The sequence below is a fragment of the Rhea americana genome, unplaced genomic scaffold, assembly GCF_003343005.1.
Source record: "Rhea americana isolate MKP2758 unplaced genomic scaffold, rheAme1 scaffold_0, whole genome shotgun sequence".
Classification (NCBI taxonomy): domain Eukaryota; kingdom Metazoa; phylum Chordata; class Aves; order Rheiformes; family Rheidae; genus Rhea; species Rhea americana.
Window position 1 is genome coordinate 18122372 of NW_028185037.1, and position 15815 is coordinate 18138186.

Here is a 15815-nt window from a genome sequence, read left to right on the forward strand (position 1 = left end):
GTTTTGTCTTGCATCCCCAACACGTTTAGGACTCTCAAAACTGGGACAACCTCTAGAATTGCTCTTTACRTCCCAAAGGCCAATTTCCTAATATACGACTGCCAGACTGTACTCCCAGAGTGCTTTCCCATGAGATTTGTTAATGCTCTGAGAGTTTTTAAAATCTAACTAGATTTTAAGCTTTTCTAGAATTTCTTTTTTTGTTACACTATGAAAATCTCAATACACTCTTTGCAAGTATACCCTCTCCTTCTGGAATTTTTTATTTTTGTAACTAGGTGGTTAATACTGGCTTGCATCTCTTGAGATGCTGAGTCCATTATTTAACCCCTTTAAACACTCTCAAGATTGCATGTAGTATAAGGGAATCTAAGACAGCTGACCAGACAGCACATCATAATTGTAAAATTAAAAAAAAAGGTTGGGGTCACTGTAGCAGTAACTCCTTGTTCCCATCCCTCTTTTCTCCATGTAATGCTACCTGATACTGTGACCACTCAACTCTTGAACAATGCACGATACGAATACTTTTTTTTCTCCTAGAGTTAGCCAATTAAAACAGAGGATGAATCACCATAAAGAATTTAAATTCATACTTCCATTCAGACAAACYTATCTTAAATAGAGAAATAAATGTATAAGATTATATGTTTTATATAATCATAAAATATAGGAATATTTCAAAGAATTCAAGACTGACTATTCCTACATAATATCCATATTGCAGAGCATGTATTTTAAATTTCAGTTCACATTCAAGATAAAAGTAAACTTACAAATGAAATCCCCCTGACCCCGAAATGGAAATTGGCTGGTCTACATAATATCTACATAAAGAAATACTACAGGTAATGAGATAAGACTCAGTTTCTTTCATGCAAAAAAAATTAGAGACAATTCAATTTCAGTAATGTTTTATTTCAAAATGTAAGACCAAAACATAATGTGTTATGATCAGAAGTTACATTAGAACTACAGAATTTTAACACGTTAAAGATTTAAAGAGCAATTTTCTTGTGAGACAAACATCACAGTATCTGATAGAACTCTACCTCAACCACCATCCAGGTTCTTTCTTTTTATATTACTGATAACTACCAAAATATGGACAACTGAAACCTTTTCTTAAAAAAAAAGAAAGATGTTTTTTGGGGGCTTACTTTGTGATATTACAAAATTATTCATAAATAACACCCAAATCAACATTTCAGTGCGGAGCTGGCACTAGTAGGTGGTTTGAGAGCATTGTGCCTTAGCCAGCTGAACTACTTTGTGTTCAAAGTGCAAACGCCATTATTTGGAGYGAGACATAAAAACATGCTTGCCTGTTCAGCAGCTGCAGGGGAGCTGGGAAAGCCTCTGATGGCAACTGTTTGATGATTCTGTTGCTGCCCTTTATCTCTCTGAAATACAAAGGATACCAAGAACATAAGACACCAAGAACACTTTGTGCTTCTTGATCCTTCACTTCTAGGATACAAACCTAGCAGAGCAGAGGCACTTATATAAAATTAGAGTTCYGCTTGCTGATTTGCCTGCGTGCTTTGTGCAGGAGCTGAAGTCACACCGTCTTTCGTGGTGAGTTCATCCTCTGCTGTTTGCTCACTGTAGGAGCACAAGGAGCACTCTCCCGGTCCGGAAAAGCACTTTATTTTCCAGTGGTTCCTTTGGGGCTCTCCTACAACTGCTGTTTTGCTTTGTAGTCTCAATTCAGACATGCAAACTCTGGAMAGTCACTCAAAAGCCTCATTCTTTTTATGTGTATTTTGGTCTTGTCGTACTCTGCAAAGTTTTTGTGAAGTGTGCCTTGTACTAACAAAGCTTYGTTGTAGTCAAAGTAAGACCAGCTGGTGCAGGTGAGCACCTGAACTAAAAAAGACATTTTTTTCCACTAAAGCAAATTGCCATTTTACTGTTATCCYGCCTTCCCCTTATCAGAAGCTCAAGAACTGCCTTTTATACGGCTGTTTAATGGTTACCGTGTCTGAATTAACCATGTTTTAAAGCAAATGCAGTAAACCACCATTACCAGACAGCCTCTGTTGGAAAATATCTCTAGTTTAACTCTTTGTGGATATAAGCAGCCTTAGCAATGATTTATTCTGATGTACTATGAAAAAAAAAACAACTACGACTTTCATGCAGAATAATAAAGAAATGGATCTAAAAAGAAGTATTACAGAAAACAGTGTAGATAGATGATATTAATAAACAGATTTTTTCAGGGCTTAGAGTGGATAATATTCCTCGCCCTTTCAACAAGGTAACAAGAAAAAGGGTAGCGCTGCTTTCCAACCTCAGTAAAACACCTCCAGTAAAATCCAGTAATTCTCAGACAAGAAAACACAAGATCATCAYTCTGAATTATTTGAGGCCTGTTCCTTTTTAAATGAAAACATCACCATACAGAGAAGGTGTTTTGAAACATTTCAAGGTCTTAGTAAGACAGCTGGTACAGTGTATAACCCAGTTTTGGCTGATGAGGCTTTGGTAGATGGGAAAGACAGTCTGTGAGACAGAGGCTTTCAATGGGATCCAAAACAAGAGCAAAAATAGCAACAAACAATTTTGCATTGAAAAAAAACTCTCCTATGAACAAAGGAAAACATTCATTAGCACAAATCCTAATGCGCTAAGAGCTGCAACAAGGAAGAAGACATGTATAACAGAGATAAGCGTGCAATGGATTTGGCACCACCCACATACAGAGTAATAAAAGAGGTATGTGGGAGGACCAGATGCATCAAGGTTTGTAGTACATGTTGATTGTCCAGCTCTAGAGGAGACAGCCACAAAGTACACAACACAAACCATTTTATAAGCTTGCCACASGAGAAAATAGAAAAGTTAAGTGCATACAATTTGGCATAAGCTCCTAGCAGAGGAATTTAGCAGTAATGCAACATTCTTTTATAGCTACAGTACAGGYTCAAGAAATGAGTAGTATGAAAGAAGAAATGAGGAAGTATTTGTATCCATTTTAGTAGCTACAGAAGAAATGAACACAGAATTCAAATATTACACAACAGAAAAAGAATATGCAAAAAAAGTCTTTTCATCATGATGTTACTGGTATCTTTTGCACCACTAGAACTATACGAAGTGAGTATTAGTATATCAAAAAAGTGTCAGAATCTAGATTTTAAATAAACACATGTGCAAAGCCAATACTGAGACAGAAAGCTGTAAAATCAAATTGCACCTGATTTAAAACAAAATCAGAAAAAAACTCTAATCTTAATAGAAAAGTTTCATACTAGAAACAAGTGAAAAGAAAGTTACTTGATATCTAGAGACACATCATGTAATCAAGTGATATATGCATGCAGTTCCAGGACTACATGCACCATTACGTCTGTCATTAGCAGTAATGCCTAAATAAGAGCAAAAGTACTTTAGTTCACAGTGTATACGAGTATAATGAAAAAGGTGGTGAACTCACTGCAATGTATTGACTCAAYTACTGCACTAGAAAATGGAGTGACTGGTGTGATGCAGTGCATTAGCTTTTAAGACCTAAACAGAACAATAAGGAGGAGTGCTAAAATTTACCTGCTAGAGATAATGTAATCTGCGAGCTCTCCAGTTCTCACATATTCCTTGTACTAGGTCTTCAGCCTGGATATTAGGAGATCAGGGGAAGCAAAGAGTAGCATCTCACTTTCCAGCTCTCTGGAAGACAGAAGTTGAAGGAAATGCTCTTTGTGATGGCTGTTGCACAAGAGATTTTTGAGGAAAGTTCAATGAAATACCAGAAGAACTGCTAGGAATTAGTCATTGTTAACCTTATTCTAAGATACTGAAACAATACAAAGGGCTGTGGTAAAATCCTAATGACAACAGTCAAAAGATACAAGAAGAGGGAATCTAAAACTTAGTCACAGTTATTGGAAAACGGTGTGAGTTAAATGATCCATGTYGGTTGTATCTAACAAGAGAGGGGTAGCAAGCTTYCTCCAGTTAGTGGTTAAAGCAACTACAAATACAATTTTCAGCTCTTATAGGAAGAAGATAATGAAGATGATGACTAAGACTGGCAGAAATCTAGAGTAATTGGGAAGGGAGGGAAGAACATCACATTGGAATCATAGTCTGAGTGGTATCACAGATGATGTTTTCCACAACACGAAAGGCTGTCATTTACTTATTCTACTACAGTAGTTTAGATCATTCACAGAAACACACTGCAAACTGGTACTTAATATGGAGAAGTTAGAGTAGCTCTTGAATAATGTGAAATTATGATTATTAGAAAAGGAGCTGTGGATACTATTTTTTCATTACGGATAGGGCTGCCCAGGAACAGTTGAAACTCATGAGAAAATCTTGTGGAACAATCTTGAAAAACCTTCGGCTTATTCAGTACTGACTCTATAATGCGATATACAAAATTACAGTTTAAAAGAAGCCTATGATCCTCAAAAAGCCAAACCAACCAATCAAAAGCTTGCTTGGCGTATCTTCTGTACAGTACAATGAAAAAAAGGTGCAAAGAAGTGGAAAACTTGGACGAACAGATGCATGTGACACTCTGCATGTTACAGTGGCTATGAATAAGGTGGCAATGAGCTTAGGCGTCTGAAAAAAATCTTTTTTTTTATAGCTGTAACAGTCTAATACATGATAATTCCTTCTTGCAAACCTTGTTTTTCTTAGAAATAAATTTTCAGAAAAAGCAAATGAAATATGAAAACAATGTTATAGATCTTTTAAAAGAAACAGCATCAACATGACTGCTGCTGGAACAATATTCATTCAAGATGAAAATAAACTTAATTATGGGGCAAATGCTGGTAAAAGACAAAGCCATCATTTTTAGAAGATAGCATCCAGAGCTGCTGAAAAGGATATTATAAAGGATACGACAGAACATTCCTGTCTATTTTTTCATACTTTAACACACATGCAAATAAAAAAAGAGAAAAAGGTCATAGGAATATTGGAGAAAGAAGTGCAACGATAATTTCAATGTGCCTAATAGAAATTGGCAAGTGACATATTGGAATACTAAGGAAGCCAGCACCTACTTAGCAACATGCTAATCAGAACTATGGTGAGTCACATCAAGGACATATTCACTAGATGTGGTATTTGTAACAAACTCTTTCCCAAAATAGACTCTGTTTCTATAGGTCTTCAGCTGCATGCATTTTAATGAGATGAAGTCTCAAATAAATAACTCTTCCATAACAGTCTCYTATAGACTGAGCTTTACATTGGGACCAAGATGTAAAAAACACATTAAACCTCTGCAAAGTCTAAACGGTCAGTGGCAAYGTGGTATGATCAATGAATAAAAGTCACATGAAATGAAAGTGTAAGTTCACAGTATAATAGAAAAATAATAATTAGCTGTAGTTACAGTATTAGGAGCAAAGACTTGATGATGAAATACTACTTGTAATGCTGCTCCAGGACATACAGAAAATAYCGTGATTCTTGAGTTTCAAAAGTTTGTACTTTTGAAAGTCTTCTTACATCCAGTAAGTCTTTCTATATTGTTAGCTGGAGGGAACTGGTATACTTTAGGAAGAAATACTGTGGTTTCTTGAAACAGGAAATGTTTATTCAATCAGTTACCAGAGAATAAATCTTTTTTTTTTTTTTTTTTCAAAAAAGGTATGTTTTATACCATTTATATAATATAGCTACCTTTCTGATTGAATTCCTGTATACTGTAGAGGAACTTTAAATGCCTTTTTAGCTTTATTGGCAAAGGTAGGGATTATATTTCTTCAGGTCACTCAATAAAGATCCTCCTACACATTGTTCTGTGGTAAAATTGTATGTGTCTGACTTTTTCACAACAGATGGCTGCATTTCAGTAGTTGTACATAAGATGTGTACGGAAAGTTGAAATAAAACCTTAATTGTAATCCAACTTTTTCCAGTTGCTTTAGTCGTATCCTCAAGTGTGATGTCATGCAGGAGAACTTAAAAAATGCTTTAAAAAGTAAACTTGTTTATGGTTGTTAGTGCTGGATCATATATATATTTGAAGGGGTTGTATATGGAATGTAAATCAATTATTTTATGTAACACAGATGAAATATAACAGACATTGTTTTATATTTTTTATCCTTCTGCTTTAAGGGTGGAAGAACATATGTAATTCTGGGAAGGGAGCCTTAACTTTAAGTTTTGATTGATTTCTTATGCTAGTCTTTTTTTCAGAGCTTTTTTCCTCCCCATCTTGCACGGATGCAACAAAGATATATTACAAACTTTTTGCATTAAGTATAATAATGTGAGATGATTTGATTACCACCACAAGCGAAGAATCTTTTTAGTGGTCTTTTAACTGTAGCTCATCATGGGAAAGTTTCCTACTGACCTTTCCAGTAAATGTTGGTTAAAAATGTTACTCTAGCATTATGTTTTGGCTTTCGTGTTTTAGAAATGTTCTGTTTCTCCCTTGTGAGGGAGAACAGGGGAGAACAGTTGCTCTCTCTTCCCATGGGTTTTTGYCACCACGGTCTCATTGGTGAATCTCCAAAGGTCAAGCGAGGTTCTGCAAAGCCTCAAAGCWAAAGACCAAAGCCAACAGTGATCCAATATACTACGTGTATCCTCCGGAAAGTATCTAGGAACGAAACATGCTCGAGTGCAATCTCAAACTTGGCTTCTCCTACCTGTGAGAGGGGCTGTTCGCGGCGGAGCGGCGCCAGCGGGGACCGGGTTTCCCCCCAGCAGCGCTCCTGCACCTCCGCAGCGCCTCGGGTGGCCAAATCGCCACCCTCGTCGGCGTAACCACGCGGGGAACAGGATTATTTGGCTTGCGTTTATGAAACGCTTTGTACTACTAGAGAGACAAGTATAAAATACTGGCTAAAACCTGACTTTTAGGGGAAGGCCCAAGAGGGTTTTGGGGCTGCTTCGGGACTAAACGTCGCCTCCGAGTCGCGACAGCCAGGCCAGGCCGGGCCGTTGSCTCCTTCCCCCAGGCCTCCGCGCGGCCGCTGCCCTGAGGGGAAGGCAGCAGGGCTGCTCCTCGCCGCCTGGCCCTTCCCGCGCCGTTCAGGCCCGCGCGCCGAGCTGGATGCGTGCCCACAGACCCCGTAAAATCTTATTATTTTAGATTTTATTTTATTCGTTCGAGGCCATTGGGTCTGCAGCACCAAGGGGCACTTGAAGGGACGCTGGGGAGCTCCCGCAGCGCCAGCCCTTCTCTCGGGGCCGGCGAGAGCCACTGARGCGCGGTGCTCTGCCGGCCGCGCCCCCCCCGCCGCAGCCGCCGCTCCGCGCGGAGGCGCCGCCACCGCCCACACGCCAGCGAGGTGAGGGAGGGCTTCGGGCTAGGGGGTGGGGCGCGAAGCACACCCACCAATCCCAGGCTGCGGTAGGCCGTTGACTGACATTTCAAATCACCCAATAGGAGGCGTCGGATRAGTAGGCGGGGCCACAGCGGAGGAGGCTGAGCCAGCACCGCCCGTTGGGAGGAGCCGGCGGGCGGGAGGGGTGGCGGTGGCGGGGCGGGGCTTGGCGGGCAGCGGGGCGGGGCTTAGGGGCGGCGACAGGGGGCGGGGCTCGCCCGGGGGTATTTAAACCTGGCGCCGAGGGGCTCGCCCGCTCAGTCGGCGCAGCGCGGCTGCGGGTGCGGCCGCTCCGCCCCGTGCCTGTGAGAGAGCGCGCGCGAGAGAGGCGGGGGGCGCCCGGCTGGGGCTGAGCCGCTCTCGGGGCGCGGCTCCCSCTCCGCGGAGGGATCCGCCCGTGCCCGGGGTGGCGTGGGGGCGCCCCCGGCCTGCGCCCCTTGTGCTGCCCGCTCTGGGCCGGGGGCTCGCGGCGCTTCCCTCTGGCTGCGTCCCCGCCGCCGCCGCGGGCGGGAGGCGGCCGGGGGGGAGCGCTGCCTCGGAGGATTTACCGCCGCCCGGGGCCGGGCCCCGCGCCGCCCCGCCGGGGCTCGCCGCCATGGACGAGAAGTACCTGCCCGAGCTGATGGCGGAGAAGGACTCGCTCGACCCGTCCTTCACCCACGCGCTGCGCCTCGTCAGCCAAGGTGAGACCCGCCGGCGGCCCCCCCCCGGGCCCACGCGCGGCCGCGGCCCCTCGCGCGGAGCCGCCGCGGCGGGCGGCAGCTCCGGCCGGGCGAGGGCGGCTGCGGAGCGCGGGGCTTGGTCGCCCCGGCTCGTCCATCTCCCTCTCACACGCACTTCCCTATTTTTTTTCCCTTTCCTACCCTTTTTTTCCCCGCCTTGCGCGGAGCTGTCCCGCCGCGCAGCGCGGGAGCCCGCGGTTCTCAGCCGAGGCGGAGCGGCGCTCCCAGGGGAGAGGAGCCCSATCCTGCTGGAAGGGCCCCTTTCCTTTACTACTTATTTATTTCCCCCCCCGCTCGCAAACACCTGTTTTTTTGCTGGAAGTGCCCCAAGTTGGGGCGCTGCGTGCGGAGAATTGCGCCAGCCCTCTTGGGCTCGGGGCAGACTGCCCCCCCGCCAGAGATGCKCTCCTGTTCAGAGCGGTTTTCACCTCTCTGAAATGCTCCTGCATAATAGGTTGTTTATAAACAGTATGTTATTGCTTCCATATGCCTCAAATTTATCTTAAAGGTGCTTGCAAACTAAGCCTTTTCCTGGAAACTTGGGACTGTTAAGGAATCAAAAATGCMTCTTGCTGAATCTTTGCAATACCTAAAGCAGGTTTTTATTGTTTTGCAATCAAATAATTTCAGATTATCAGCCTTTTTTTCACGCATTTTGCTTTAAAACATTTCGTATGTCATTTTGTGTAAGTGCTAGCTCTTTAAGTGATGCTGTACTGAATATAGAAGTAATTCCATGTGGTTTGCATGATAAGGCTTGATGTAAATTTGGGATATTGTATAATGGATAGGTGACTTTCAAATGCGAGTCAGAGATAGACACTTAAAACAGTGCTTATAATGGTCAAAAATAACAAGTTATGGACTGATTATATAATATAACTTAAAATGACAGCCCAAAGGATTTTTGGCTTCAATTACTTGAAGCAATTAAGCTGTGCTAGTGTAYTTCACAATAATTTAGAGCTGTTTCAATTATGTGATTTCTCTCAATGGCTTGTTATAGCTTTTTGTGTAACGGACTACAAAATGCTAATGTCTAAACCTGAAGGGGAGTCAGCTGTTCTCTGAAATACTGCATCTTTCTGTAGGTGTGGAGTGCATGTGCCCTGTGATCTGTAGCTGCGTGTCCTTGGACTTGGTGTTTTGCATATTTTTTTTCTGAACTTCCTAGCCTTAAGCAATGGATCTGTAAAAATGCCATTGTTCATGCTGGCGTTTTTGATGGAGTGGCACTATTGATAGYGTTGAAGGGGAAATATTAGCAAATAGTTTTGTGTTATGTGCTGCAAATGAGCTTGTTTAACACTTTTAGCTTGATAGCTGAGATTTTTATGATTATAAATTAGGGAAGCTCCTCTGAAGATATTAAAGGGAAAAATGGTTTTGATGTTTTTTGCTTGTGTGTAACTTATTTTAAGGACATTATAAAAGCATGTGAAATTCTGTTTTACAATTAGGGTTAATGAAAGAGTATGATTACATATTTGTAATGTTTCTTGGGACTATGATAGTGTTTTGGATGTTATCATAGGAAAYAAGTAGAACTAGAGAGGAAAATAACTTTTGCCTGTTCTTTTAATCATGTAATACTTGATATCTGCATGTTTACTTTCAGCACCAAAACCAATAAGCAATACATTCACTGAACAAATGAATATAGATRAATACATAGATGCAACCTCATTCTAGTATGTCTGTGATCTTTTCTTTTTCGCTTGGTTTGAAAGTGGAGTCTTTAAAAATAAAAAAAAATCTGAATTGAGTATTTTGCCTATTACAGACAAATAACTAAAAAGTAAAGCACAATGACCTGTTAGCTGTACAATATAGATTTGGATAATTTCTGTGTAAAATAACTGTTTTGGTTGTATAGTCACTAAGGAACCAAATGAGGTGAAACATCTTCATAATCAGTGGGGAATGGACTGCTTTAAGAAAGGTGYTTTGCAAACTCATCCCATTCCATCATGACACTAACTTGACTAGTGACTAGTTCATTACTTCAYTGTTCTAAATTGTTATAATTATTTGTGGTTAATTGTAAGTAGCTATTATTGAGAAAGTATCTAACTACCTCCTTGCGCTTCCTAAGTCAGATCCCTCAAGTTTTCCTTTCCTTGTATAGTAGTTTGTATGAAATGGCTGGTGTAGTTTGTTTTAACTTGGAAAGTTGTATATTAGTTTTTCAAATTAGAATGGAATGGGTGTTTCTTTCAGTTTGATTTCAGCTAGGTATTTGTGAGACTTTCTTAAAGACAAGTTGTAATTGCTTAAAATACTGAGCTTAATTACATAATACTGGTTTGACTTCTGGCTGCCCTGGTACTATTGTGTTTACTTAAACTGAAATACTGTAGAGAAGCCAGCTTTCTTCAGAAACTTAGTATTGATTTGTAAGAAATAGTTGAATTAAACTRTTCTGTGAGTCTGAAGGGACTGAAGTGTGTATATTGCAAAAATCACTAATCTCTGCTCATGTTGAAATTTGGCTTCTAGGGAGAAGTGGTCCAGACTTTGAAAATCTGCTAATTATAGTTCTTAAATGGAAGTGGACATATTTGCATATTTTATGCTTATAATTGCAAATTAAATTGGATACACAAATTATATAATTGCAAGTGATATGGGGCGAGGGGAGGAGTAAAAGAGCTCAGCATGTTTTTTAGCATTCCTTCATAGCCTTTCAGGGGAAAAAAAGAACAGCGTAGAGATCCCTAGGATGCTGGGAGAATACTTACGGTAGTCCTACTAATCTTTTTTTTGGAATTGGAGGGCAATAGCTCCCCTCACCCTGTAAAACCTGTATCAATTTTGATAGCATTGCAATCTATATGTATTTACATAGATATATATCCCTCATTGTTGCTGCATAGTATGTGGAAGTACTGTTTTTTTATTTAGAAAAAAAATCTGTTGAAGTCAGACTTGCCTTTTTTGGGAAACAAATGAGAAAAGGTATTGTTATAATTGTACTTTAAACAAGTGTTGAAATACTCAACCACTGCTTAAATCTTTAGAACRTGAGATCTTTTGCAGGAGACTAGTGTATTTTTGGCTTCAAATCAGATGTTTTACTTGTATACTTGAGGACAGTTAAGCCTTAAAGTTTATCTATAAACTTTAAATCTATAGAGGCAAAACAAACTGGCTTCTAATATGTAGCAGGATGGTCATGCTAATAGGATTAATCTGTAGCTGGTAGCAAATAGTGGGAACTGCAATGTTATGCCCAATTACTGTCCTGAATATTGCAGCTTCTATAGGTGACAAATCTTGAGAAAGACAAAGTTCTCTAGTTATGAAGCAGCAGGAGATTAGTATCTTTACATTGTGCCTGTTTCAAATTTTGTCAGATGCTACATCTTTACAGGCAAAAATTGAAAAATGTTTTTGTATATGAAAGTGGTGCTTTTCTTGAAATCATACCAGTTCTGTGTGTTTATCAGTGGAAGGTAATGTGGGTAGTTTTTTCAACCTTCTTTGAGACACAACAGCAAGCTATTTCAACCTTTAAAAACAGCTATGGCTTAATAAAGTGTCAACTTGCTTTTTTGGACTTAGCTTTAATAGGAAAATATTTGCTGTTTCTAATATGCATATATATATACATATATTCAGTTCTATTTATTTGAAAATTGTAGCTATAGCATACTCCTGTTTAAAAGGAACAAGAGGAATTCAAATAACCTATGAAGTAAGGGAGAAGCTGTTCTACTGTGTCATAGTTAAATTTGACAGATGTTTAGAAGTTAATCTTGTTGTCAGATACTTCTAAAGTATCTGACAACAAAACCGCTCTTTAAAACTGGAAAAATTTTAATAAAGTGCCAATGGATTCGGGGAAACCAAGCCAAGCAGCTTGTCTAGCTTTAGGTATGCTGAACCTCTCATGGTTCACTGTCAAGTTTCCCGATGTATGATCGTGTCACCCTTTCCCAAGCTAGGTTTTGTTAGTAAGGCTGGCTCTTTGTTTGCCTTATGGATTGGACATAAGATATCTGTAAATATGTAAGTATACTATTGATTATTATGGCTTAGTTTACAAGTAGTGCTATAAACAATGTAGAAAGATCAGTAAGAAGAGTTTGCTACCTTAATTTCATTCTCTTCTTTCAGACCTATGTATAATACTGATTTATGGCAAGTATTTTGTAAATGTTGGGAAAAGTATGTGAATTTGCACATTGAAGAAGCTAGCTGTAAATAAAACATGTTGGTACCAGATGTGTTTTGTGACAAAGGGAGAAATTAAACCAGTGTCTGGCACTTGTTTATTTTGTRTCATATTAAATGTGTAGGTGTAGAGAAGTCTCCTAGTTCAAAGTTAGGACAGCTAAAATCTTCACTCCAAAAGCTAATGAGTTTTGGTGCTATTGCTGAAAGAGTTTTTTTCCTTGTGTCTGTGGAACTCTTCCATGAAGAGTTGATAACAAGACCTACCAATTTTTAAGACAGCCTCAAATTCCAGAGCAACTAAAACATGTGAATTTGAGGCTGTCTTAAAAATTGGTAGGTCTATCCCTTTCTGTGAGTCTATCCCTTTCTGTGATAACAAGATCTCCAGGAATAACAAGCCTTCCCAACAGTAGATGGCTGTATGTGCTAGCTATGTATTGAATCACTTTACTGACTCCTGCAATTTGTAATGACCATTAAGGTTTACTTTGTGCTGACTTTCAGGAGTAGTGTGTGTGTGTGGGGGGGGGAACCTAGAAATTTCTTAAACCCAGGATTTCCCATATCCCAGARTCTTCTCATATTGAGGAGGATTGAGAGTGTAAAAGTGTACTGACTTACTACACTATGCAGCTTATTAATAGTCTGATTTTCTGTTTAGTGGGAAGAGACTAGCACTGTAAAAGTAACTGAAATAGGAACTTATTAAATTAAGGTTCCATAGACTATATTGACTCTGTAAATCTCCCTTGGAATGCGAGGGCTGCTGGACACATCTCAAGGATTTTCTTTAATTTTCGTAAATAATTTCGTAATTATTTCGTAATAATCGTCACAGTTCTAAAAGGTGCACTTAGTTAAGTGATACTCATATTTTCCATGATGCRAATCAGTTTACTAGTGTATTGGTGTCTCAAGGATGTGTTCTGCAATGTGAAGTAGATGTGTGTTGCTGTCTGTTCTCAGCCCATAATGGGTCTTATATATACATATACTGCTGTRTAACCTCAGACTCCTTCATTTGTCATTGCAACCTCTCATAAGAGTGAGGAAGAGGCAGCACTGGTTTCAAGTGTCCTTCTGAGGCTGTCAAAACGCTTTATGCAGRTTATAGGCATTTTGTAAAAATATAGATAAAGAAATGTGTGTGTTTATGCTAAGTTAATAGGATGCTTCAGATAATCCTGAGGGAGATACTCAAGTTTTGTGACTTAGGCATGTTCCTCAGCCTGTAAGATTTTTAAAATATAGAGTCGTTTTAAATTGTCCCTCTTAAAGGTTAATCGGAAAGTAAAACCCCTTCTATTACCTTGTAAWAATCAAATTTTAGAGAAATAAAGCCTGTGAATCTGATGGACAGAGAAAAGTTATTTGGCAGACTTTATGTGCAGGAGAAACTTAATAGTGCTGGTAACATGTGTGAATGTGGTTTATTGACAGCCCCATGAAGCCAAGGMAGGGTGAGCTAGGTCTTTTGTTTAGTTAAAATACTGTGTATAGTAGCRAAGAAAAGTCAGTGTTAGATCTGTGAGTGAAGCGGCAATATTTAGACTGATTCTCTCATGTCTTAGCCTGGCTGTGTATTGTATGTCCACAAAYGTGCTCGTTTCAGAAGCTGAGGATTGTAATGTCTGCCTGCTTTTATTTCAACAAAACTGTATTGGGGGAGTCACGAAGCTCTTAAGAATTGTAAAAACTCAAATCTGCGATTGCTGAAAGRAGAGGGAAGTGACTTCTCAAGCATTCCACTCGTGTTAACAGGGACGCTGCAAAATGCAGCTTAAGATAATCATACATACTTCATCCTAGGCTTATCTGCTCTGAAGCATGACTCTAGCCTGCAGCCACTCACCAATGATCACATTTAGTCTAAAACTGACTTCTAATTTACTTGCACACTCACTTTGGCAGTCAATGAGAGAGATCGAATTTAAAGCTTTCAAATTTGAACTGACACGGTTTGTCACTTCTAATCCTTTTCGACACCAGCCATGCAAATTAAAACTGTAACCTTCTGAGTACTTATTTACTGGAGAAATCAGAAGGAAGGTCACAGTGCTGAAAGGCTGCACTCCTGGCCCCTGGCTTGTTTGACTTGACTTGCATGGAGTTAAAATCTACATATGTGGCCTTTGTGCCCTCTGAGTTGTCTCCCTTCTAACTTCAAGTATAATTGAGAAATAAGTTTTGAATGCCCTTTGGTTGGAAAGAATTAGATATTAAAGCTCAGGGTTGAGTAGCTTTTATAAGATATTTAATGTGGTACTGCATGACTTCTTAATTAGTACTAAGCAATTTCAGTAAAATGTGTTTAAATGAATTAGCTGGTAACTGACATACCTAATATTTTATGGTGAATTAGCTGATGGTTCTTACATTAAGCTCCTGTGGAGCTCAGCTAAGCTTAATGTTTACATTATTTATACTGTTTTTCAAATAGAAAATGGTAAATAAGGGCATGACAGTTACACTGGACAAATTCAATGTCTTGAGAGTGGGGTTATTTGCAAATATAAGTATCCGAGGCTGAGGAAGGCAGGTCTAATCTACAAAATGAGAGCTGGACTGAAGGGTCATGGTGGTTCTGGGAATGACTTAGGGGCCTTTTACTGCTTGCTGAGTGTCACTTCCAAGTGTTACTGTAGCAAGAGAGCAAATACTGTCAGTATGGCCTTASAACTAAGGGTATATGGAGTAAGAGAATCTTTATTTTTCTGTCATTCTGCGTGCAGAATTCTGTGTCAATCTTTGTGGAAGTCTACAACACACTTAGCAAGTGTGACAAAACATCTGTAAGCCTGTTGCTAGTTTGTTTGGCTTGAAAATCATGATCACTAACTTCCATCTTCAAAATGGAAGAAACAGCAATATAAAGGTATTAAGAGACCCTTTAATCTAGAGGTGGGATGTGTAGCAAGAAGTAGTGACTAAATTTAAATGAAAAAAACACATTCTTCAGCTATGGGATGATTAGCTGTTGACACAAATGTAGGAGGTGGTAGGTTCTCAGTCTCTTGACATCTTTGAGTCAAGTGTGCAGAAATGTATTTCACTTTGATCTTGACCAATAGATCTTTGGGCTCTTTATGAGGAGCTGTCAATGAATTGGGGTGTATAGTAAGTGCAGGTTATTTTCAGTACAAGGAGCAAGTTGAAGAGTAGCAACTGGAGAGGTGGAAGGAAGAAACATTTTTGTGCCATAAGCTGAGAAGGTTACATTTTGAAAGCTGTAGTCTTGACAGCTAGGCAATGCCTGTTTTACTCTTGTATTTATCCTATCTTAAAATATTCCTTTGCTAGAATTCAGCTTTGTCATATTTATCACTTTTTCCTCTTTAGTCTGTTCTGGTGTTGTCATCTTTCTTCATATCATCTCATGTCTTTGTCAAGTGAAAATTAGTAAGAAATAGGAAGGTTAAATTTATTTCCTTCCTATTCTCCATTTCCAATTGCTGTTACATTGCTGGATACTTTCCATTCTTATTTGATGTATTTATGAAGCTTTGCTTCAGCTAACAGCTCAACGGGAACAAAGTTGTGAGGTGACGTTCTGATGTAATGTTAGTTGCTAGTAAATAATTCTTCTGAGTGTAGAGGKGTT

The 15815-nt window shown here is 39.8% G+C and overlaps 1 protein-coding gene across 5 annotated transcripts in view; it reads left to right on the forward strand.

Annotated features, from left to right (window-relative positions):
* The first annotated feature begins 7586 nt into the window (after positions 1 to 7586).
* KHDRBS3 (KH RNA binding domain containing, signal transduction associated 3) overlaps positions 7587 to 15815 on the forward strand; it is an 89189-nt gene continuing 80960 nt past the window's right edge. For all 5 annotated transcript variants that reach the window (XM_085321108.1, XM_085321189.1, XM_085321355.1 and 2 more), the window contains exon 1: positions 7587 to 7996. In XM_085321108.1, coding sequence (XP_085177234.1) covers positions 7909 to 7996 — 88 coding nt within the window. In that variant the 5' untranslated portion in view covers positions 7587 to 7908. The remainder of the gene's footprint in view (positions 7997 to 15815) is intronic.